Source organism: Tarenaya hassleriana, unplaced genomic scaffold (assembly GCF_000463585.1).
Source record: "Tarenaya hassleriana unplaced genomic scaffold, ASM46358v1 Cleome5, whole genome shotgun sequence".
NCBI classification, from domain to species: Eukaryota; Viridiplantae; Streptophyta; class Magnoliopsida; order Brassicales; family Cleomaceae; genus Tarenaya; species Tarenaya hassleriana.
In genome coordinates this window covers 5,414,518-5,437,401 of record NW_010967707.1, presented here as the reverse complement: position 1 = coordinate 5,437,401, position 22,884 = coordinate 5,414,518, and the positions used below count along the sequence as shown (strand labels likewise).

General features: G+C 38.8%; 5 protein-coding genes, 2 long non-coding RNA genes and 1 pseudogene across 8 annotated transcripts in view; 3 read left to right on the top strand and 5 right to left on the bottom strand.

Moving 5' to 3' along the window:
• Window positions 1-1,283: 1,283 nt before the first annotated feature.
• LOC104827136 lies at window positions 1,284-2,174 on the bottom strand. Its single transcript, XR_773887.1, has 3 exons — window positions 2,154-2,174; window positions 1,846-2,052; window positions 1,284-1,475 (listed from the first exon to the last, which is right to left on the bottom strand). It is a non-coding gene; the product is annotated as an uncharacterized LOC104827136 (long non-coding RNA).
• Window positions 2,175-3,515: 1,341 nt separating this feature from the next.
• LOC104827133 lies at window positions 3,516-4,169 on the bottom strand. The gene is made up of 2 exons (XR_773886.1): window positions 4,078-4,169; window positions 3,516-3,707 (listed from the first exon to the last, which is right to left on the bottom strand). It is a non-coding gene; the product is annotated as an uncharacterized LOC104827133 (long non-coding RNA).
• On the top strand, window positions 3,750-6,164 carry LOC104827134 (GDSL esterase/lipase 7). Its single transcript, XM_010560214.2, has 5 exons — window positions 3,750-4,316; window positions 4,448-4,575; window positions 4,677-4,925; window positions 5,401-5,656; window positions 5,834-6,164. The coding sequence occupies exons 1-5, from the start codon at window positions 3,977-3,979 to the stop codon at window positions 6,052-6,054; spliced, it is 1,194 nt and encodes a 397-aa protein (XP_010558516.1). The 5' UTR covers window positions 3,750-3,976; the 3' UTR covers window positions 6,055-6,164.
• A 136-nt stretch (window positions 6,165-6,300) lies between these two features.
• On the bottom strand, window positions 6,301-7,252 carry LOC104827135 (annotated as a pseudogene).
• Window positions 7,253-8,646: 1,394 nt separating this feature from the next.
• Window positions 8,647-15,226, top strand: LOC104827132 (DNA-directed RNA polymerase 2, chloroplastic/mitochondrial). 2 transcript variants are annotated; one of them, XM_010560213.2, is made up of 20 exons: window positions 8,647-9,799; window positions 10,192-10,407; window positions 10,508-10,638; window positions 10,733-10,799; window positions 11,057-11,115; window positions 11,422-11,539; window positions 11,625-11,738; window positions 11,890-12,021; window positions 12,104-12,520; window positions 12,639-12,689; window positions 12,777-12,847; window positions 12,943-13,027; window positions 13,334-13,486; window positions 13,731-13,805; window positions 13,899-13,988; window positions 14,091-14,138; window positions 14,239-14,353; window positions 14,444-14,547; window positions 14,641-14,721; window positions 14,795-15,226. In XM_010560213.2, exons 1-20 carry the CDS (start codon window positions 8,870-8,872, stop codon window positions 14,798-14,800), a joined length of 3,063 nt encoding a protein of 1,020 aa, XP_010558515.1. In that variant the 5' UTR covers window positions 8,647-8,869; the 3' UTR covers window positions 14,801-15,226. The 2 variants fall into 2 exon arrangements, with proteins under 2 accessions (XP_010558515.1, XP_010558514.1); XM_010560212.2 differs by having other exon boundaries at window positions 14,641-15,226.
• Window positions 15,227-15,382: 156 nt separating this feature from the next.
• Window positions 15,383-17,743, bottom strand: LOC104827131 (UDP-arabinopyranose mutase 2). Its single transcript, XM_010560211.2, has 4 exons — window positions 17,301-17,743; window positions 16,291-16,541; window positions 16,045-16,213; window positions 15,383-15,954 (listed from the first exon to the last, which is right to left on the bottom strand). Exons 1-4 carry the CDS (start codon window positions 17,640-17,642, stop codon window positions 15,622-15,624), a joined length of 1,095 nt encoding a protein of 364 aa, XP_010558513.1. The 5' UTR covers window positions 17,643-17,743; the 3' UTR covers window positions 15,383-15,621.
• A 1,104-nt stretch (window positions 17,744-18,847) lies between these two features.
• LOC104827130 (pentatricopeptide repeat-containing protein At5g18950) lies at window positions 18,848-21,503 on the top strand. The gene has a single exon (XM_010560210.2). It carries the CDS (start codon window positions 19,195-19,197, stop codon window positions 21,388-21,390), a length of 2,196 nt encoding a protein of 731 aa, XP_010558512.1. The 5' UTR covers window positions 18,848-19,194; the 3' UTR covers window positions 21,391-21,503.
• A 721-nt stretch (window positions 21,504-22,224) lies between these two features.
• LOC104827128 (probable galacturonosyltransferase-like 4) overlaps window positions 22,225-22,884 on the bottom strand; it is a 1,995-nt gene continuing 1,335 nt past the window's right edge. Inside the window, exon 2 of the mRNA XM_010560209.1 lies at window positions 22,225-22,761. Within this exon, the coding sequence (XP_010558511.1) occupies window positions 22,522-22,761 (240 nt within the window). The 3' untranslated portion in view covers window positions 22,225-22,521. The remainder of the gene's footprint in view (window positions 22,762-22,884) is intronic.

Here is a 22,884-nt window from a genome sequence, read left to right as displayed (position 1 = left end):
TTTTTTTTATTTTGTATGTATGTATGTATGTATATGCATATGTATATATACATATATATGTGTTTATATATGTATATGTATATATAAATATATTTGTTTGTATATATATGTATATATATATTTGTATAGATGTTTGTATATATATGTGTATGTTTTTTATTTTGTATATATATTTATATTTTTATTTGTATATAGATATGAATATATATGTATTTTTTTTTTTGCTGTTTATTTATTTTATTTTAAATTTAAAAAAAAAAATCGATTTTTTTCATATTTTTTCGGAATTTTTTTTAAAAAATATGACATGGCATGCTGATGTGGTAAAAAAATCTATGTGGCGTGCCACGTCAGCCGCCACGTGGTATGCCACGTCAGCGGTTAACGGACACTTAACACCGTTTTCGGATTGTGTAGGAAATTGCAGTTAAATCGGATAATTCGTGTATCGATTTGGCACATTTGATAATTTGGTGTAGTTTTTTGTCAAATTAAAAATTCGTGTAGGAAAAGGTCACATTTTGTAAAGTTGGTGTAGGAAAATATCATTTTCCCTTTACTAAATCCTAGATTTTCACAATTAATTAATATTTTTTGGATTTTCAAATAATGCCTGCCAAGCTATCCACGGCTTTTATGGGAAGAAGTGGGCGAAATGATTATTTTTTGCTGCTCCACGCGTGTTGACTTTTTTTATTTTAGTTTTTTGTCTCTTATATAGTATGACATTTTTTTTTTATGAAATATGACGTTTTTTCACCTTATGATAAAGTATAATTTTTCTACTTCAGCGTAATTATGTTATCAATTTTTTTATAATGTGTCCAATCGAAAAGTTGCGAATAATTTGTTAAAAGAAGAATGTATTAACACTTGAGTATTTTTTATTTATTACTCTTCGTAAATACCAGACAAGAAAGAAATAAAAAAGAAAAAAGAAAATAGTGTTGGAAAATAATAATGGGGCTTTAAAAAGGCCCAAATTAAAGAGATCCAATATGAATTGGGCTTATGAAATTACCCGAATTTGACCCATATCATGTTTCTTTTTATCATTTCAAATCTGGTTCCAGCCCATTTATTTGTTATATTAATAATATATTTTCTTGTGTTAGCTTAAGATAAATTAATTTAATATGATGGGAAAAAAATAAATAAATGCAAATGCGAATGGACTCATTAATGGGCCCAAAAGTTTAAGAACCAAATATTTACCGAAGATAATAATTTTAAAATTCATTAGAACACCACAGATCAGTTCAATCTCAACAACAAAACGCAGATTAGATACCAATTCCCACGTTTTTTATTCAATGACTTAAAAAATTCAGTTCCTTTTTCCCTCCATAACGTTATAAATTGACTGTCAAAGGCTTAACTCAAAAACATCAATGGCTTGTGACCAATTTGCCAAAAATAATTCAAGAAAATGAAGAATAGGTGAGTTTGTAGATTCCCTCTCCCAAAAGCTGTCTCTGTAGGCAAGGGTAAAGAAATGGTAAGAAAATTAAAGATTGCAGTAAATGAGAAAATCCACATTTCCATTTTACCAAGAACAGAATAAAAAAACAAAAAATGAGTAAATGAAACCCTTTGAAAAGAACCCAGAACAAAAATACAAAATATATATGTATATAAACTTCCAAATAGTAACAGTTAACCACCACACTCCATGATGTCATTTACCATGGACCAGTTCCATAGCCAGACATTGTCACTATGTCTCTATGTATGTATATAGATAATGGGCATGGAACATGAAACTACACATTCTTCTCAGAGCTTCTCTTGTGAACTAAGAAAAGAGTCCAGAGGAGAAAAAAAAAAGAAAGAAGAGAAACTAACCATGAAGGAATTGTTGGTGTTCTCTGTTGTGTTCTTAGGTCTTGTCTCGTTTATTCATGGCCAGTCAAGGGACCACCCTCTTGCGCCGGCCTTGTTTATCTTCGGGGACTCATTGGCTGACTGTGGAAACAACAATTACATCCCAACGCTTGCACGTGCGAATTATCTCCCTTATGGTATCGACTTTGGCTTCCCAACTGGTCGTTTCTGCAATGGCCGCACAGTTGTTGATTATGTAGGTAAGGTTTTTAGATTTATCTTTTAGTTTTTGCCTGTGCAAGTAGGAAGGCAGAAAATGAATGGTTTACCTTTCTCAACTTCTCAGTATATATACATAGAAGTATTTATGTTTATATTTGTATTTGTATGTGGATATGAATATATATATATATATATGTGATTTTTTTTTATTTTGTATGTATGTATGTATGTATATGCATATGTATATATACATATATATGTGTTTATATATGTATATGTATATATAAATATATTTGTTTGTATGTATATGTATATATATTTGTATATATATGTGTATGTTTTTTATTTTGTATATATATTTATATTTTTATTTGTATATAGATATGAATATATATGTATTTTTTTTTTTGCTGTTTATTTATTTTATTTTAAATTTAAAAAAAAAAATCGATTTTTTTCATATTTTTTCGGAATTTTTTTTAAAAAATATGACATGGCATGCTGATGTGGTAAAAAAATCTATGTGGCGTGCCACGTCAGCCGCCACGTGGTATGCCACGTCAGCGGTTAACGGACACTTAACACCGTTTTCGGATTGTGTAGGAAATTGCAGTTAAATCGGATAATTCGTGTATCGATTTGGCACATTTGATAATTTGGTGTAGTTTTTTGTCAAATTAAAAATTCGTGTAGGAAAAGGTCACATTTTGTAAAGTTGGTGTAGGAAAATATCATTTTCCCTTTACTAAATCCTAGATTTTCACAATTAATTAATATTTTTTGGATTTTCAAATAATGCCTGCCAAGCTATCCACGGCTTTTATGGGAAGAAGTGGGCGAAATGATTATTTTTTGCTGCTCCACGCGTGTTGACTTTTTTTATTTTAGTTTTTTGTCTCTTATATAGTATGACATTTTTTTTTTATGAAATATGACGTTTTTTCACCTTATGATAAAGTATAATTTTTCTACTTCAGCGTAATTATGTTATCAATTTTTTTATAATGTGTCCAATCGAAAAGTTGCGAATAATTTGTTAAAAGAAGAATGTATTAACACTTGAGTATTTTTTATTTATTACTCTTCGTAAATACCAGACAAGAAAGAAATAAAAAAGAAAAAAGAAAATAGTGTTGGAAAATAATAATGGGGCTTTAAAAAGGCCCAAATTAAAGAGATCCAATATGAATTGGGCTTATGAAATTACCCGAATTTGACCCATATCATGTTTCTTTTTATCATTTCAAATCTGGTTCCAGCCCATTTATTTGTTATATTAATAATATATTTTCTTGTGTTAGCTTAAGATAAATTAATTTAATATGATGGGAAAAAAATAAATAAATGCAAATGCGAATGGACTCATTAATGGGCCCAAAAGTTTAAGAACCAAATATTTACCGAAGATAATAATTTTAAAATTCATTAGAACACCACAGATCAGTTCAATCTCAACAACAAAACGCAGATTAGATACCAATTCCCACGTTTTTTATTCAATGACTTAAAAAATTCAGTTCCTTTTTCCCTCCATAACGTTATAAATTGACTGTCAAAGGCTTAACTCAAAAACATCAATGGCTTGTGACCAATTTGCCAAAAATAATTCAAGAAAATGAAGAATAGGTGAGTTTGTAGATTCCCTCTCCCAAAAGCTGTCTCTGTAGGCAAGGGTAAAGAAATGGTAAGAAAATTAAAGATTGCAGTAAATGAGAAAATCCACATTTCCATTTTACCAAGAACAGAATAAAAAAACAAAAAATGAGTAAATGAAACCCTTTGAAAAGAACCCAGAACAAAAATACAAAATATATATGTATATAAACTTCCAAATAGTAACAGTTAACCACCACACTCCATGATGTCATTTACCATGGACCAGTTCCATAGCCAGACATTGTCACTATGTCTCTATGTATGTATATAGATAATGGGCATGGAACATGAAACTACACATTCTTCTCAGAGCTTCTCTTGTGAACTAAGAAAAGAGTCCAGAGGAGAAAAAAAAAAGAAAGAAGAGAAACTAACCATGAAGGAATTGTTGGTGTTCTCTGTTGTGTTCTTAGGTCTTGTCTCGTTTATTCATGGCCAGTCAAGGGACCACCCTCTTGCGCCGGCCTTGTTTATCTTCGGGGACTCATTGGCTGACTGTGGAAACAACAATTACATCCCAACGCTTGCACGTGCGAATTATCTCCCTTATGGTATCGACTTTGGCTTCCCAACTGGTCGTTTCTGCAATGGCCGCACAGTTGTTGATTATGTAGGTAAGGTTTTTAGATTTATCTTTTAGTTTTTGCCTGTGCAAGTAGGAAGGCAGAAAATGAATGGTTTACCTTTCTCAACTTCTCAGTAAAAAGGCAATGCCTCTTGTGTTGTGTTTGATTGAATCTTGAAGCTATGCATCTCGGGTTGCCACTTGTTCCGCCTTACCTTTCGCCCTTCTTCATAGGAGCAAAAGTCTTGAGAGGGGTCAACTACGCATCTGCAGCAGCTGGGATTCTAGACGAAACCGGTCAGCATTATGTAAGTTGAACTGTTTTTCTTAAACGATATAAGAACTTTAAGGCAATGATGCAAAAGGGTTGTTGTGTTTGGAAATGAAAATGTATACCTTTTTGTTTCAGGGGGCAAGAACTACCCTCAATGAACAGATATCACAGTTTGAGATTACGGTCGAGTTAAAGCTGCAACCTCTCTTTCAGGATCCTGCAGAACTGAGACAGCACCTCGCCAAGTCAATAATCCTGATCAACACAGGGAGCAACGATTATATCAACAATTATCTTCTTCCCGATAGATACCTCAGCAGCCAAATCTACACTGGGGAGGACTTTGCAGAACTCCTGACCAAAACCCTTTCAGCCCAGTTATCGGTAACTTCAGACCACACTACAATCTTACATTTTTGTTTCTTATAAATCTCATAGTACTATTGTAAAAGCCTCTTCTCAAAGCATACAACAAAGGACTGAATTTTAACAATCAAAGGCGCAGTCTTTTTCACACTCACACAAGTTTCTACACAGAAGCATTATTTTAGATAATCATTAAGCAAGCCGGCCAGATGTAGATTTTTTTTTATCATACTATGTCAGGCACGCATTTTTGTATAGGTCATATCAGAGAAGAGAACTATAAAAGTTCATAAGATTCTGATAAAATCATACAGTAAGAACCATACACCACTTTCATTCAAAACCACCAAGTTTTCTCCCTAGAACATATGATACCAAATTGACAAAAAAAGATCAAAACCTGCGGGAAAAAACACAAAAGAAAGGAAAGAAGATGATATAATATAACATATGTTCGTGCGAATTGCTCTGTTTTCTTTTGCCGTATATGCAGAGACTGTATAATTTGGGTGCAAGAAAATTTGTGTTAGCTGGGGTTGGACCACTAGGATGCATACCTAGTCAGCTATCTACGGTAAACGGCAACAACAGTGGCTGTGTTGCAAAGGTCAACAACTTGGTTTCCGCATTCAACAGTCGCGTTATCAAGCTGGCTGATACTCTAAACTCAAGCCTTCCAGACTCGTTCTTCATCTATCAGGATATTTACGATCTTTTTCACGATATTGTTGTGAATCCCTCTAGTTATGGTAATGACCTTCACCCTCTTCAACTGCATTCCTCCATTTTATGCCTATCTTTCTATAAGATCATTAGATATTTCCTCGAGTAATCACTTTTTACAATCTTCTTTCCTACGAAAGAGAAAGAAACTAAAATACACAAATTACGGAAATGCTTTCAGATTCTTACCTTTTCTTGTACAGGCTTTCTCATACCGGACAAGGCATGTTGTGGCAATGGGAGATATGGAGGAGTCCTGACATGTCTTCCATTGCAGGAACCATGCGCAGATAGGCATCAGTATGTCTTCTGGGACTCATTTCATCCAACTGAAGCTGTCAATAAAATCATAGCTGATAGGAGCTTCAGCAACTCTGCGGGATTCTCCTACCCTATCAGCCTTTATGAGTTGGCTAAACTATAGAGAAATGTATTAAATTTTAAATAGCAATGATGTGAGGGCTTAGGAATAAGATTTACATGTAATAGTAAGAATTATCGAGATGCTCAAAATCAGACCCTATGCCACTTACATAGTTTCATCCTCAGAAGTGACAGCAAGTTGTCAAACCAAACAGATTAAGGATTCCAGTATGACAGCCAATTGTGAGAGGTAAAGAGACAAAAAATTAAATGTAAAACAGAAAGTTGACCAGAACCGAATTAGACAGAGCATATAAATATCATTCTAAATGGAAGATACTGCAAGAAAGATAGAATCTAAAAATAGATGAGAGGAGCATAGATTAACCGCAGGCATTATCTGGTGCATTGACCATCTGTCAATTTTAGAGTCATACACTACGGTGGGCAGTGACCTGTCCCCATGTATATCAGTGGTGGCTATGACTTTGAACGATCTACAACCATTATCAATTGCCTCTGTTGGTTATAGTGCATATTTGGTAGAGTTCTCCATTCTTATGTCAAAGGATAACATACTAAAGCTTTAAAAGTTCCCATCAAGCCCCAAAAAGCAAATAAGACCACCCGATGAACCAACCAACCAGAAAGCCCATGGAGGCAAAAAGATGAACGGAATTCTGTAGCATGTTTTCAATGGCAAGCTAATAACCCAGCATTGTGGCATCTGCGAGTTCTTCCAAAATGTGAGAAGACAAGGCCCGTGAGATGGCACTTGAGAGTGAAACTTGAGGAAACTACGTTCTTGAAGAATCGAGTTCCACCTCTTGCAAATAGATCGGAGCCGAAATATCATAAACGGTGGAACCCTAGCTAAAATCTCATTCAGCAAGCCCTCTGGCAGCATTGCCCATAAACCATCCTCCATCTGAACGTCCGGATGGGATGGTTTACCAAATGTAGCAGCAGCAACCGTGTCTTCGTCTAAACCACGAGGTTTCATCTTAACCACTTTTTGCCTAGAGGGACTGGTATTTCTCGACCCCACTCGCCCGAAGTGCTCGACTTTCTCGAACCAAAACCCCTCATTGGTGAAACTTGCTTCCGGGAACTCTCTTTGTCTCCAGAAATCCTACTTCTCGTGGATGGAGAACAAGTAACCATATTTCCAGAATCCGATGATTTCCCGAGGCAATCCATGCTCATCAATCCCCAAAACCCTAGCCGCTCCAGTTTCATTGAAATCCAATCCGTGAGCTTTACACGCTTAAAATACAAACTACCAAGCTCAGGTGAATTTCACGGATTATATGACAACCCAGAAACGCAAAAACCCTTGAAGCTCACCGTGACATCACATCAGATCCCCCGAGTGAAAATCTCACAGACGAAAAAGACAATGCACGACGAAAAGCTCGAAATCAGGCATAAGTCGAGCCAAAGACGGGTAAAATCGCATAGATTGAAGCTAGAACGAAGATTACCTCAGGAGCTATGGAAAACCCATCGTTGATTGGCACCAACGGAAAGAATCCCATTTCTGGAGAACATCGCGATTCGCGAGGGACAAGAGACCTAATCTGCGACAGACCATTTTTTTTTTTTGTCATCGACAGCATCTCACAGCTCGGAAAATCACTCGATGCATCGCACCAATGTCAGCGATACACCGAAAAAAAGAAAAAAAAAATTCAATGCTACACCACTTGTGTTTTAAAAAGTCCTGAAATAACTTTTTTTCATATTTTTTTACTTTACGACCGTTGTATAAGTAGTATACAACTAAAAAAAAGTATTTAGGATCGTATAATAAGTAAAAATCTTATAAACAATTAGATATATTTTTTACTATCTCATTTAAAATCAATTGTAACTGTATTTAGAATTAATTACAACTATATTTAGAATCAATTACGACATTGCAATTATAATTACACGGTTTCATTAAGGATAATATAGTCTTTTCGAAAAAAATTTAATAGATTATATTTTTTTTAGGTGTATCCGAGAAATAAGTGCAACACGTTTGATTTGGTATATTTAAGTGATTTATCCTCTCAGCTCGTCAGTTTTCGGCAAGAAGAAGATGGGCTAGATTGCAGAAACATAATAATACATGGGGGGAGTTTTAGTCAAAATCAGCCGAAAAAAATATACATTTGGATGAATAATATTATAAATATAAATATAAATTATTTTTTTCCTTTGCTTGGAATTGGTTGCACTAAATATTAAAAGAATGAAAAAGTTCTTAAAAATGTGAAAATAATAAACCAAAAGAGATTTGCTAATTGCTTGCAATACCGTATGTTTGGTGTGCAGATTCCTCTACATAATAAAACATAACAATAATATCAATTTTAGAGTTAAAAATTGTCATTTATAAAATACCACATAATTTGTTACTGAAAACTAATAAATTAAATAATGTAACCAAAAAAATCTCAAACCCATACTGCATCGAATCATGGGCTTATGATGATAGAATACATGACTTTGGGCCATAAAGCCCATAATTGGGCGGTTCACCTCAGGCCCAAGCCCACCAAGTACAAAAATACCGAACCCGGTCCAGGCAAACCGGCATTGCAATCCTGTTTTTTTATTCCGAAGAACTTGAAAATAGAGAAGACAAAAAAAGGTGAAAGGAGAGACGAAAAGATCTCTCGGTGGAAACAAAACAAGGGTTTAACCAAGGTTTAAGGCGGCTTCGCTTATTCTACGACTCCCGCTCAGCTTTCGGATTTTTCTCTATGAATTCTTCCCATTTTCCTGAATTCTTCCTCAGTTATTATATCCTTCCAACGCTTGAATTCTCTCGATTTACTGTTTTTTCCCAGTTGAGTTCGCAATTCTTTTTCGATTAAGCTCGATTGATGACCGGTGTTAAACCCACAGTGATCTTGGCAAGTCCCACCAGATTTTTCGATCATTTGGTTCCACTTGATAAACCCTTGATTTCTTCTCGAAACCCAGTTGTTCAATCCTCCGCTATGTGGAGAAATATTGCTAAACAAACAATTTCAAGGTCACCGGTCAGATTATCCGTCTGTCGCCAAAGTCGTGGCCTTTTGGGTTTTTCTAGTGAATCCATTTTCCCGGAAATTTTCATATTTCGGCCTTCGGTGATCGGACCCATCTCAAGCTCGGGGTTTCACGATATGGGTTATTCTCGAACCTGTGAAATTCCGGCACCGGGGGATTTTTCCGGGAGACCCGGGTTCGGATTTCTCAAGGACGAGTGTTGCTTTCATCGGTTTTCTCCTAGAAGCTACGTGAATGCAGCTGAAGCGGTCTCGTCAACGGACATAGAGGAAGATGCATCTGTCGTGGATGAGGTACAGGAACTGTTGAGGGAGATGAAGAAAGAAGAGAAGAAGGAGAAGGTTCATTTGCGGCGGGTGAAACGACAGGAAGATCTTGGAATGTTGGAGAAGAAGTATCAGTCGCTCAAGAGAAGACAAGTTAAGATTGAGACAGAAGCATGGGAAAAAGCAGCTAATGAGTACAAGGAGCTTTTGACAGATATGTGCGAGCAAAAGCTTGCCCCGAATCTGCCTTATGTGAAGTCGTTGTTTCTCGGTTGGTTTGAGCCATTACGTGAAGCGATTGCTAAGGATCAAGAATTGTATAGATTAGGGAAGAACAGAGCAAACTATGCATATTATATTGATCAATTGCCGGCAGATATGATAGCTGTCATCACTATGCATAAGTTGATGGGTTTGCTGATGACTGGTGGTGATAATGGTTGTGTTAAGGTTATTATGGCTGCTTGTACCGTAGGTGATGCCATTGAACAAGAGGTCGGTATGTTGGTTCTTATGTTTTACTCTGTTTAATCAATGTTCTTTTGAATTTCTCTGGAGCTGGAAACTGGAATCACTATGGTGAAACTGTGAGCCTGAACTGAAAGTGGAAACTTGTGCTTCATTGTTACGAACAGAACACTTTACAGACGGTTTCACTTATTGAAGACAGAACCCTTTCTCCAGCAGAATTACATTTGTAAATAAATCACCCGAAGATTCTTTTATACGGTGGTGGAAAATGGTTAGGTTATGAATGATAGTATTTGTATATGTCAAGTTTCCCTTGCCTGTCAATTATTGCTCCCCTCTACCTTGAGGTTGCTGTTTTGGATGTCTTGGATCTATGAACTGATAACAAAATGTCATTTTTTTTCCTGATGGGGCAGATAAGGATATGCAGATTCTTGGAGAAAACAAAGAAGAAAAAAGAGAATATAAGTGAGGGGGTAGAGAATGTTGAAAAAGAAACTACGGTGAAGGAAGAAGACTGGCTAAAAAGAAAAGTCAGCGAGCTGATAAAGAAACAGAAGTTGCCAGCGGTTAGACAGATCTTGAACTCACACGATGCTTCAAAACCGTGGAGCACTGATGTTAGGGCTAAGGTTTGTGTGTGCTTGACAATGCAACTTTTGGGTTGAATAAGAAGCATCTCTTAGCTGCATGAGTTGCAAAAGTTTTTATAGTTTCTTACGCATTTTTCAGGTTGGAAGTCGACTTATCGAGCTGTTCATGAAAACAGCTTACATACAACCTCCAACTAATCAGAGGGGTGATGACCCTCCTGATATTCGGCCTGCATTCGTGCATACGTTCAAAACAGTAAAGAACAGCAAGTGAGAACTTTTGTTCTTTGGTTTTCAAGCATGCGTATTTGACATTTGCCCGGTAATCTTAAGGGTATATCTTTCTGGCTTTCCTTTTCAACAGGAAGAGTGGCAGGAGATACGGTGTGATTGAGTGTGACCCTTTGGTCCGCAAAGGCCTGGAAAAAACTGTATGGGTCCTCTGCTTCTTTATTTTGTTAGTCAAATAGGATTAACCAAGAATGAGATCACTTAGGAAACTTGGAACATTTTATGTTTCATATTGTTGGTTAGTTTACTCTCTCAAAGAATGAGTGCTGAAAATATAGTAGTTATTTGGGACCTACAGAATACAGATATGCCTGTCAGACGACTAGGCAGTAGGCATTCATGAGGAACAATCTATTTATTTTGTAGGAAGTTTGAAACATTGTTTTTCTATATGCAGGGTTGGCACATGGTAATGCCATACATGCCGATGCTTGTCCCCCCTGTCAACTGGTCCGGGTAAACTAGCTTCCTTGCTGTTGATTTTTGTTAAATATTTTTTGTTTGAATTTGAACCATAAAAAGGATCAAATATATCTTCCTATCTTAGTTTGTTCACAACTTTCTGACCAATAATCATTAGTAGGATCTGGTGATAATCTCAAAGCTGATGTCTTGTTAACTAAGTTGGAAAGGGTTGAAATTTAGCCTTTGAAAAGCTTTGACTTCTTTAGATCTCTGCGGAAGCAATTTGGAAGAATTTTTCGATACATTGGTGAGAAGTTATAAGTCGTGGCATTGTTTCTTTTTGGTGTTATTGTGCAGTTATGACAGAGGAGCTTACTTTTTCTTACCATCTTATCTCATGCGTATTCATGGAGCAAAGCAACAACGAGAAGCACTTAAGAGCACCCCGAGGAAACAACTACAGTTAGTCTTTGAGGTCAGATCTTATTGTCTCCTTGCCCGCTGGTTACCAGTTACATTTTCTGAGACTGTTGTGGCAATATCTCTTGGTAATCATTTAGGCCTTGGATACACTTGGAAATGCAAAATGGAGGGTAAATAAAAGAGTTTTAAGCATTGTGGATAGAATATGGAACAGTGGGGGCCGTCTTGCTGATCTGGTGGATCGCAGTGATGTGAGTTGCTTCAATACATTCTTTGATTTGTTGTGATTGCCATTTCGTCTGCTCAAACACTCAAACATTAGTCGTGGTTACTGCGGATAAAATTATTTATGCTTTGTGCACTGCAAGACATCTTTGATTTCTTGGATTTTCAAAACTGCAGGTTCCTTTGCCAGAAAAGCCAGATACTGAAGATGAGAACATTCTCAAAAAATGGAAGTGGAAAGTCAAATCTGCAAATAAGGAGAACAGGGAGAGACATTCTCAGCGTTGTGACATTGAACTCAAGCTCAATGTGAGATTCACTCTCCTGTTCAGCAGAGTAATATCCCGTTTTTAGAGTGATATCTTCTCCTAACTATATAAATTTGGACCAGGTGGCTCGGAAAATGAAAGATGAGGAAGGTTTCTACTATCCACACAATATTGATTTCCGGGGACGTGCATATCCCATGCACCCACACCTAAATCATCTTGGTTCGGATTTGTGCCGGGGTGTATTAGAGTTTGCTGAAGGCAAGCCTCTTGGAAGTTCAGGCTTACGCTGGTTGAAGATACACTTAGCAAACTTATATGCTGGTGGCGTAGACAAGTTATCGTTTGAAGGAAGGCTGGCTTTCACCGAAAATCACTTGGATGACATATTTAATTCAGCGGATAGACCACTTGAAGGAAGAAGATGGTGGTTGCAGGCAGAAGACCCATTTCAGTGCTTGGCTGTGTGCATAAATATTACTGAAGCTTTAAGAAGTCCATGCCCTGAAACATTTGTCTCACATATTCCTATTCATCAGGTACATTTGTGACATAAGTTATCAGATTTGTCTTCTAGACAGTGTGACTTTTTTTTGGATGATTTGTCTCAAAGTGCGTTATGTTAAACATCCCATCCTTCATCGTTGCCCTCTCCAGGATGGTTCCTGCAATGGTTTGCAGCATTATGCTGCTCTTGGAAGAGACACGGTAATGTTACCATTTCTTTTTAATGTTTGTTACTTAAATGCTAGTCATCATTCTCTTGCGATTTTGATTTGAAAATATGACTTTCAGTTAGGAGCAGCAGCTGTCAATCTTGTCGCAGGTGAGAAGCCAGCGGATGTCTACTCAGGAATAGCTGCTAGGTGAGTTCCACATCTCCTGTGTATGAGAAGAAGATGATATGGCTGATAAGATCTCAATCATAGTAAATAATTTTAAATGCATATATATGCTGCAGAGTTCTTGATATCATGCGACGAGATGCAGAACAAGATCCTGAAGTTTTTCCAGATGCATTGCGCGCAAGAAATTTAGTCAATCAGGTTTGTTTCACCTTTTCAGTTCAAAATTTTGGTATCTCGTTATCAGCTTCCCTGGTGGATTGAATATCCAAACTCTGATATGTTACAGGCTTACAGCTTCAAAAACCATTGTCTATCACTCAAAAAGTTTTTAGGACCGGTGGATAGACTTTATAAACTGTTTAATTCCACACATGTATATATATGGATATAGATATATATGTCTATAAATACAGATAAGTGCAAGTTGTCTAATGTTTTCTTGTTTAGCTAGTGTTTAATCATTTGACTGACTCTTTATTTCCAAATGGGTGTTGAAATCTACAGGTGGATCGGAAACTTGTCAAGCAGACAGTTATGACATCAGTGTACGGGGTTACCTATATTGGTGCCCGAGATCAAATTAAGAGAAGGTTGAAGGAACGCAGTATCTTTACTGATGATACGGAACTTTTTGGTGCAGCTTGCTATGCAGCAAAGGTAAATAGTGACAGCCTTGAAATATTTAAGCTTTAGACATTTTCTATTTCCCAAATTATCACAATAGGAAAGATACTAGGATAGTCAACCTTTTTGTACAGGCTTTGATTGAATTTCTAAACATGGCAGTAAAAACTTAAAATTTCCAAGGACCATATACTCGAGTTAACCGTGATATCACAAGGGGATCATCTTTTATATCCACCACATAATCAATCCGCTCATTCTTTTGTGCCTTGGACAGGTGACATTGACTGCTTTAGGGGAGATGTTTCAAGCTGCACGTGACATCATGTCTTGGCTTGGTGAATGTGCAAAGGTGTATACATATCTTTGATTCCCGTTTAGTAAGTATGCTTGTGAATTCATTCCTAAAGCGTTGAGTTTGATGTTAAATTCTTGGGACAATCAGATTATTGCATCACAAAATCAGCCAGTTCGATGGACAACCCCATTGGGTCTTCCTGTTGTGCAACCTTACCGCAAAATGGGAAGACATACGGTAAATTCTTTCCAAAGTTAGAGAGATGGTAAATTTAGCTTTAACCCATTGTTCTCATCCATTGGATCTAATAGCTGTTGATTTCTACGAAAATGATTACAGATAAAGACATCCCTCCAGGTTTTATCACTTCAATGTGAAACGGATAAGGTCTGCCAATTGAATCTGGTTTTCTTTTCTTATAAAAAGAAAAAGGAAGAAAAAGGATTAAACACAACCTGAATAGTAATTTGTGGGTTTTGTTTTAAAGGTCATGGTCAAGCGACAGAGGACAGCGTTCCCCCCAAATTTTGTTCACTCACTTGATGGTTCGCATATGATGATGACTGCAGTGGCCTGCAGAAAGGCTGGCATATGCTTTGCAGGTTCTTTCTTACTGGAGCACTCGATTTCTTTTCAACCTTCTATCTTTAATCTTGTTCTTGTTTCTTAATTATTTCGTAATACTTTGATAGGAGTTCATGACTCATACTGGACGCATGCATGTGATGTGGATGAACTAAACAGAACACTACGGGAGAAGTTTGTTGAGCTTTATGACAAACCAATCCTAGAGGATGTAAGCCTCTTCATCTCTGTGTATAAAGCTCGATCCTTTGATAGGTTGTTTAGCGGGTCAAGATCAAAAGTTTGTGTTTTTTTGTGTTAACAGTTGCTGGAGAGTTTCGAGAAATCATTTCCTCACCTGTCATTTCCACCTTTGCCCGAAAGAGGAGACTTTGATCTGAGGGAGGTATTGAATTCTCCATATTTCTTCAACTGAGAGAAATCTATGGTTTCACTCCATGTTCATCTCCATCTTCAAGGTCTAAAGAAAGGTACAGATGAGATTCATCTAGAAGAGAGATCTCCTGAGCATGTTGTAGATATCACTGACAAGAACAATCCTCATGACGTGAAGCTTCTACAAACACAACCCATCTTGTCTGTTGTTTCCGGTGGAGGGCAACGTCATGGGACCGGCATTCTCTCGTGTTATGTTCTCTGTGCTCTGATTCAGCTGCTTCAGAGAGCTGATGCCATATGAGCCCCCATGTGATTGGGAAAATATTTTACTGTACGAGCTTATACCTCAAAATCAGGTTTGGGAGTACTGTGGGCAACTGGGTTAGGATTCCTTGTATGTTGTATTGTAAACTGGTTGGTATACCGCCTAAAGAGTAGCAATTAAGAGTTATTAACCGAGTTGATACAGAATGGTTTTAATCAAAATACCATTTTGGAAGTTTCTTTTGACATTTTGTGTGCTTTGATTAATTATAAGATTTAAAGTTTCTCTTAGGGACAGTGGTCAGACCAGAACAAGAACCAGGAACATGATTTGGTTCCTCGTACTGCTTCACGCATGGCTGCAAGTCACATGCAATGCAGACCAATCAATTTAGCATAAATGCTGGTGGATATGCTTTTTATTTATTGAAGCGCAAAGCTCAGAAAGGATAATTAAAGTTTGATAATAAATAGAAATACATCCATCACTCTGTAAAATAGACCCAGCAAGATACCATCACCTGAGAAAAACAAACAAGAGTCGAGAAAGCAGAGAACCAACTAGCAAAATATGATAGTAATGACTGAAATTATAAGATAATTTTGAGCTAATAACCAAAACTGGTGGTGGTTGGCTGCTCAATCAAGCTTTGCCATTGGCTGCAGCAGCGTTAGCCGGCGGGTTAAGCTCGTCCCATGCTTGGATCCAAGTGACCATTGCCTCTGACAGCTTGTCAAAGTAAGGATCTATGGAACTGAGCTTCTCCTTCACCATCTTGGAGAGCTCCATGTAGCATTGCTGAACAGTGGTGCACTCTTTCGGAAGCTTCACGTTCTGGAAGAAGGGGATGATCTCTTCCTGCCAGAAAATGCCTTTGTATTCCTTCTTCAGGTTCACGAATGGGTTGCTCGCCTTGCTGTGGTAGATGTATGGCAGACCCGTCTTCACTCCCAAGCCCAGATGGTCACAGATGACCTGAGGGATTCACCCCGAGAAAGGTATGAAACAATCCACTAGGAATTGAAAAACTAAGAATTATTATGTTAGAGAGATGAGGAAACATACCTTGACACACCAACCAGCCCACATATCGTCGTAGCGTCCAATAGGCTGGCCATCACCCATGAGACCAAAGTACATGGCCGGACCGATCAAGTCACGGTCGAAACACAAGTTCATACCACACATTGGGAAGAGAGTTCCCTTTGGGATGGTCAGGACAGCATCCACATACCTAACCATGCGATAAACACCATTAGCAAAACATCAAACATGAACATAGATTGGTGCAAAAGTACTGGTTATTATTACCTGGTGTTCCTCTCCTTAGGCTTCACGAGTTGGGTCGGGGCATCGTAATCAGGGATGTTGAGCCAAAGACCATGGGAAACAGCAGTAGGAACACCCTCACGGAGACTGAAGGGGTATCCACGGACGAAATCAGCGCCCTCACGGTAAGGATCATACAAGGTGTTGAAGAAAAAGGGCGATGATGGAGAGAGAATGTTCTTGATGTGTTGCTCAAGAGCGTTAATGGCTTTGCCTGATGGGTCCTGGGCAACCTATACGTGAAAGAAAGTTTGATAAGAAAAACATAAAATGATATCCAAAGCCTGACAATCACAATCATGGATTTTCCATAAGATATCAAATGTCCCAAACTCGTTAAACAATATATGTTCTTGATGAACAGATCCTTTACCATGGTGGTACTCAGTTTATAATCATTCTCACATTGAACACTCGTGCTTCAAGAAGCTCATTTTAAGACAGGCCCCACAGACACGAAAGAGAATCAAAAGTTAAGATTTCTATGTCCCTAATGATAATCAAAAAGAGTGTTGGGCAATGACATGCAAGCACATTGTAAAGTAAACTATCATGACACAGATTATATCAGCTCATCACCATCGTCATCAATCAAAATGCTATAATGCTCTGACAGAATCCAGAGGGTAAAAATTTAGAGAGAATCATCGGTTACAAAGTCAATTCCTTTTCAATAAACCAAGCATTCTGGATGGAGACCTGTAAATGGAGATGAATGCTTAGATCAAACTCAGAACATTGTGTCCCAAATTGACCTAGGTAAGCGAATTGAATATCATCATTAAAATTTAAGATCTGTCAGATCTATCGATCAGGTCACCTGATCTCACATCAAATCTATCAGCTTTCAAAGAAAAAAGATCCAATCAGGCCTAAAAACCAGAACCTGAAAACAGATCTAGCACTTGAATTGACAAAACTCAAGAGCCCAGCTGAGGATCAAGCAGCAAAACGCAAAGCCAGAAAAGAAAAACCACAATTCAGAAACTTACGAAGCAATCGTCATCGATGGTGAAGATGTACTTCTTCTTGGACACCATGTAACCGAAGCACCGACAAGCCGAGTCCTTGAACGAAATGCAGTTGGCTTTGGGACCCAGGATCCGGTTAATGTCGTTCCTGTTGTAGAGCTCGTAATCGAACCCCTCAGGAACAGAGATCTTCTTCGACGGATCTCCGTCCTGGACGATGATCAGATGGTAGGGTTGGAAAAAAGGCCTCCACATCTCGAGGAAATCGAGGTTTCGGATCGTGGGGATGACGATGTCAAGCTCATCCTTCAGCGCCGGCGTCGGGTTCACCGGAATTCCAACGGTGTTCGCCGGTTCAACCATGTTTGACGGTGGTGAGAGAGACCTCGGATAAAGTTCGGCTGTGTTTCGGCGTTGCACGTTTGCGATGCGCCTCCTGTGTTTTGAAACTGAGATGCAGATAGGAGACCGGAGGAGGGTGTATATATACAGGAGTGGCAGGAGTGGCACGTGCGAGGGCAGGGAGGCACGTGCGAGTAAGACACGTGGCAAGTGAGGACTCGTTTAACGGGTCAACGGCTTTTGCCTGTTTGGTGGGAAAGGGAGGAGAGGAAGACTTTTCTCTTTTGTCTTTTTGATGGCCTTGTTTTTTTTGGGTATTTGCAATAAATACAAATATTCTTAAATAATAATTACATACTATGCTATTAGAGATGTAGAAACTGATTCGTAATTAATATTTTAAAACCGGAAGGTGAAAGTTTCATGTGTAAAATGGGATTAATTGGGGAAGTAAATTGAATTAATTTCCTTATTCAAACCGACGGATTAAATGCTTAGATATTTGCATTCCACTTTGCCATTTATGTAAGAAATATTGCATGTGGAAAACTATATATGGTAGTGTCTTTATTAATCCTCCTCCTTTCCCTTTCCTTTAATTTGAAGTCCATATCTTACACACTCCAATACATACACCATCTTCGTGTGTTTGTATGTACATTCATATATACATATATATATATATATATATATATATATTATAAAATGTATTTATTTCGTCAAGGTAAAGTGGTGGACCCATTTCTTGATGCACGTTGTATCGTATGATTGAAATGGATCGTCGTGGAAGTGGTAAAGCCTACGACTACATGTGCATCATGTTCATGTATACATACACATGCACGTATGCGATGTGATGTGATGCCCCCACAACATCATCACTTATTCTTTAAAATACTGTTTTTATGTTTTTTGGTCAACAGTAATGAATTGAATCATTGATTACTGAGTTAATTAGTAACCAAAATTATCATGTTGGATTAGAAATAATTAATTATGTTTATCCAATATTTGAAGAATAATGTTCGAGGCCCAGCAAGAGTTGAGGCCCAATAAAAATCATGATAAACAAGAAGCCTTGCAGATGGAGATGAATACCGATTCGATTTTCCGGTTATTCCTCAAATGACATTTGTAAAATTGAAACCGGAAATCTTTTGTACAATTTCAAACCAGACCGGGTTCGATGTTCCGGTAAGTGTCTAACCAATCATTTGCCAGTCAGACCCTAATTCATGACTTCGGCACCGTCCTCTCCCTCTGGTCAGGTCACTCTCTGGGACAAAAGCTTTCGCCGGAGACGAGTTCACGGCGAGGACCGCGGAATTATCAGAACGAGTACGTCTCTTCACCAATCAAGCATGAAACCCTAGAGTTTGTGATGGTGTAGGTATGGGTTGCGTTGGGTAAGGTTTTCAAAATTGACATCTCTAATCAAACTCTAGGGTTCCGACGAAGTAATCAAATTTACTCTTGGAGTATTCAGCTAGTCAGATTTCGATGCGAGATCCAGCTCTCGAATGATTTCGAGTTGTGAATCAGACATTCTCTTGAGACCAAGCAGTGATACGCCATGATTAGAGCGTCTTCGTACGTCAATAGCTTCTTCAGACATCGTGCTCGTAGGAATCCTAATGCCCAGCTTCGAAATCTATCTGTCGACGGTAAGGATGGCGTTTCTGAGGCCGAAGGATCGGGATCAATCGGCGGTGAAAGAGTTTCGCAGGATATTAGTCGGAGAAACTACACGGAGATGGCTAAAATCGTCGCTACGATCACAAGGGAGAAACCGAGATGGGAGCAAACTCTGGTATCTGATTTTCCTTCATTTAATTTCGCAGATCCCTTGTTTTTCCGGGAGCTGGTTGCAACTCAGAACAATGTGCTTCTGTCTCTGCGGTTCTTTCAATGGCTGTGTACCAATCATGATTGCACTCCTGACCCCATTTCCTCTAACATGCTCTTCGAAGCTCTTTTGGATGCAAAAGCAGTGAGAGCTGCGAAAATGGTTCGTGATATTGCTGGTTTTATTCCTGATTCCGCTTCTCTGGAGCAGTACGTGAAGTGCTTGTGCGGAGTAGGGTTTATAGAGGAGGCTATCGAAGTGTATTTTCAACTGAAAGAGGCAGGGATTCGTATATCAATTGTAGCATGCAATTCAATTTTATCAGGTTGCCTTAAAGCCGGAAAAACTGAGTTGCTGTTTGAATTTTACCAAGAAATGATCAAAGCTGGTACTGCATCTGATGCTAATACCGAGACTGTTGGATGTCTGATTCAAGCTTTTTGCGATAGTGGACAGGTTGCAAGAGGCTATGAGCTTCTGAATCAGTTTTTGAAAACGGGATTGGACCCAGGAAATCCTACATATAACAAGTTGATTGCTGGGTTCTGTCAAGCGAAGAATTATGCCAGTATGTCGGAAGTTCTCCATACAATGATAGCGCGGAACCATTTGCCAACCATTTATACGTATCAGGAGATCATAAATGGACTTTGTAAGAATGAGGAGTGTCTTGAGGCTTATCGGGTATTCAATGATCTCAAAGACAGAGGATATGCACCCGATAGGGTCATGTACACCACAATGATCCATGGCCTCTGTGAGATGGGCTCGTTTGGTGAGGCTAGGAAGCTATGGTTTGAAATGATGGACAAGGGAATGCAGCCAAATGCGTACACTTACAACACGATGCTACACGGGTCCTTAAAAAGTGGTGATTTTGAGCGTGCCTGTGAGCTCTACAATGAGATGTGCAATAAGGGCTATGGAACAACAACAGTAACCTGCAATAAAATAATCTCCGAGTTGTGCTCACGTGGAAAATCAGACGAGGCATTTGAGGTGTTCAAGAAAATGTCTGAAACAGGCATCCAGGCCGATGCCATCACATATAACTCTCTGATTCGAGGCTTTTGCAAAGAAGGGAAGGTCGATGAAAGAATGAACTTGCTCAATGAGCTCGTGGCCCAAGATCCGCAGCCTTCTGTTTCCTTGTACGAGTTACTCATTATAAAATCATGTAAAGACGGGGATTTTGAAGCAGCAAAACGTCTCTTGGGCGATATGAGCTCCAAGGGGTTACATCCAAATGCTTACACTTACGACACGATGCTACACGGGTCCTTAAAAAGTGGTGATTTTGAGCATGTCCGTGAGCTCTACAATGAGACGTGCAATAAGGGCTATGGAACAACAACAGCAACCTGCAATAAAATAATCTCTGAGTTGTGTTCACGTGGAAAATCAGATGAGGCATCTGAGATGTTCAAGAAAATGTCTGAAACAGGTATCAAGGCCGATGCCATCACATATAACTCTCTGATTCGAGGCTTTTGCAAAGAAGGGAAGGTCGGCAAAAGCATGAACTTGCTTAACGAGCTCGTGGCTCAAGGTCTGCAGCCTTCCGCTTCCTCGTACGCTTCACTCATTATACAATTATGCCAAAACGGGGACGCTGAATCAGCAAAACGTCTCTGGGGAGATATGGTCTCCAAGGGTATAGAACCGCATGCGAACCTCCGTGAACATTTGATCTCTGGCCTTTGCAAGCAAGGTCGTGCAACGGAGGGAATGGACCGGTTGATGGGAATGCTGGAGAATAAAATCAAACCAAAGAAGGCTGCTTTTGAGGATCTGGCCGAGTGCCTGATTCAGAGTGAGAGGTTTGATGACTGTTTATTGGTTTTGTATATTATGAGGAAGATGGGCTATGTGATCAAACGAGATGTTTGTCATTCTGTGTTGTCTAGACCTTGTTTGAAATAGCTCCGGTTCTGTGGGACCTTCTCCTTCGAGATCACAGAGACAAAAGGCTCATGTAACTATTCATTGATTAAGCGGTTCTGTAACAATAGATCTGGGTCGGTCCAATTTTTCCAGATTTGCGGTTTTTTTAAGGAAGCAACAATAAAGTTCGATACTTTTCCAATGTTTTTGTCTGCCCATTTGGAGGATGGGTTTAGCTAAATCGTTAACGAGATCACAGATACGGATTTGAAGGAATCCGTCGGAAACTTCCCCAAAATTGGAGCGATCAGAGGATTAAGAAACAAAAGACGTTCGTCAACCTCCTGTTTGGTAACTAGTTTGTATTAATCCCATACCAGAACATAACTATCCAAGCTTTTGGGAAGGTGGAGCTAAACGACGTCGTTTATCCTTTGAATCTTCCCCCCATCTGAACGAACAGAAAATCGTCGGCTTCTGTTATAGCTGAGGAATCTGTATCTTCTCCGTCGTAAATTACTCCGGCTACTCTGAATATTTGCTTACTGCCGGAATTTCTGTAGTTTTCAGGCTTCAATGTCATTCGGATTTAGGTTTACTCTCTGAAACTGGGATGAATCAGAACTGTATTTGCTCAATTTCTGTTTCTTCTTTATCATTTCCTCGCCCTTAGGATGTGTTAGTGATCCTGAGAACGTTTTCGTTTCTCCTCCGAGCTGGAATTTGTTCGATTTCGTGTAAGAATCATGCGGATGTCTATGATTTCTGGAGAATCGAGGTTCGATTATGTGTATAGTTCGATTAGGGTTTGAGAAACTTTCTGTTGAATCGAATACGATGAACTTGAGAAGAAGAGAAAAAAAAAAGGAAGAATGAATCAAATCCTACTTCTGTGCAGTAATGCTACCTATTTATTGTACAACGCGGAATTCCAAGAGTTGAATTCAGAGAGCAAGAAGCAGAAAACGAAAGAGAGGAGGAAAAAAAAGGTATCGTCTTTATGGATACCACCCGAACCTAAATGCACATCGACTCTTGCATCAGTGTGTTTGGTTTCTCTCTTAGTTCCTCGTTTTTCTTACTATGCTTTCACTTGTTTTGTAACCAAACGGGAAAAAAAAAAGTGCTCTCCCCCCAATGGCCTTTTAGTGTTTGTCCAACTCTTGCTCTCTACTCTTCTAATGAATGTCTCGACGAACGGTACAGGTCATACGGAGCCCAGAGATGATCGACGATGCACGGCTTCCTCGAATCCAGCCTCAGCCACGGCTTCCCTTTTCCACTCCAGTGAAGAAGGCTGATCGGACCAGGGTGCAACGTCCTACATTTCCCTTCAAAATTATCGCCCCCGAGCCCGTGCTGGTTCCACCTGTGGGTCACAGCCTTTATGTCTCCGGCAAATATCAGCAGTTTCGGCGTTGCACGTTTGCGATGCGCCTCCTGTGTTTTGAAACTGAGATGCAGATAGGAGACCGGAGGAGGGTGTATATATACAGGAGTGGCAGGAGTGGCACGTGCGAGGGCATGGAGGCA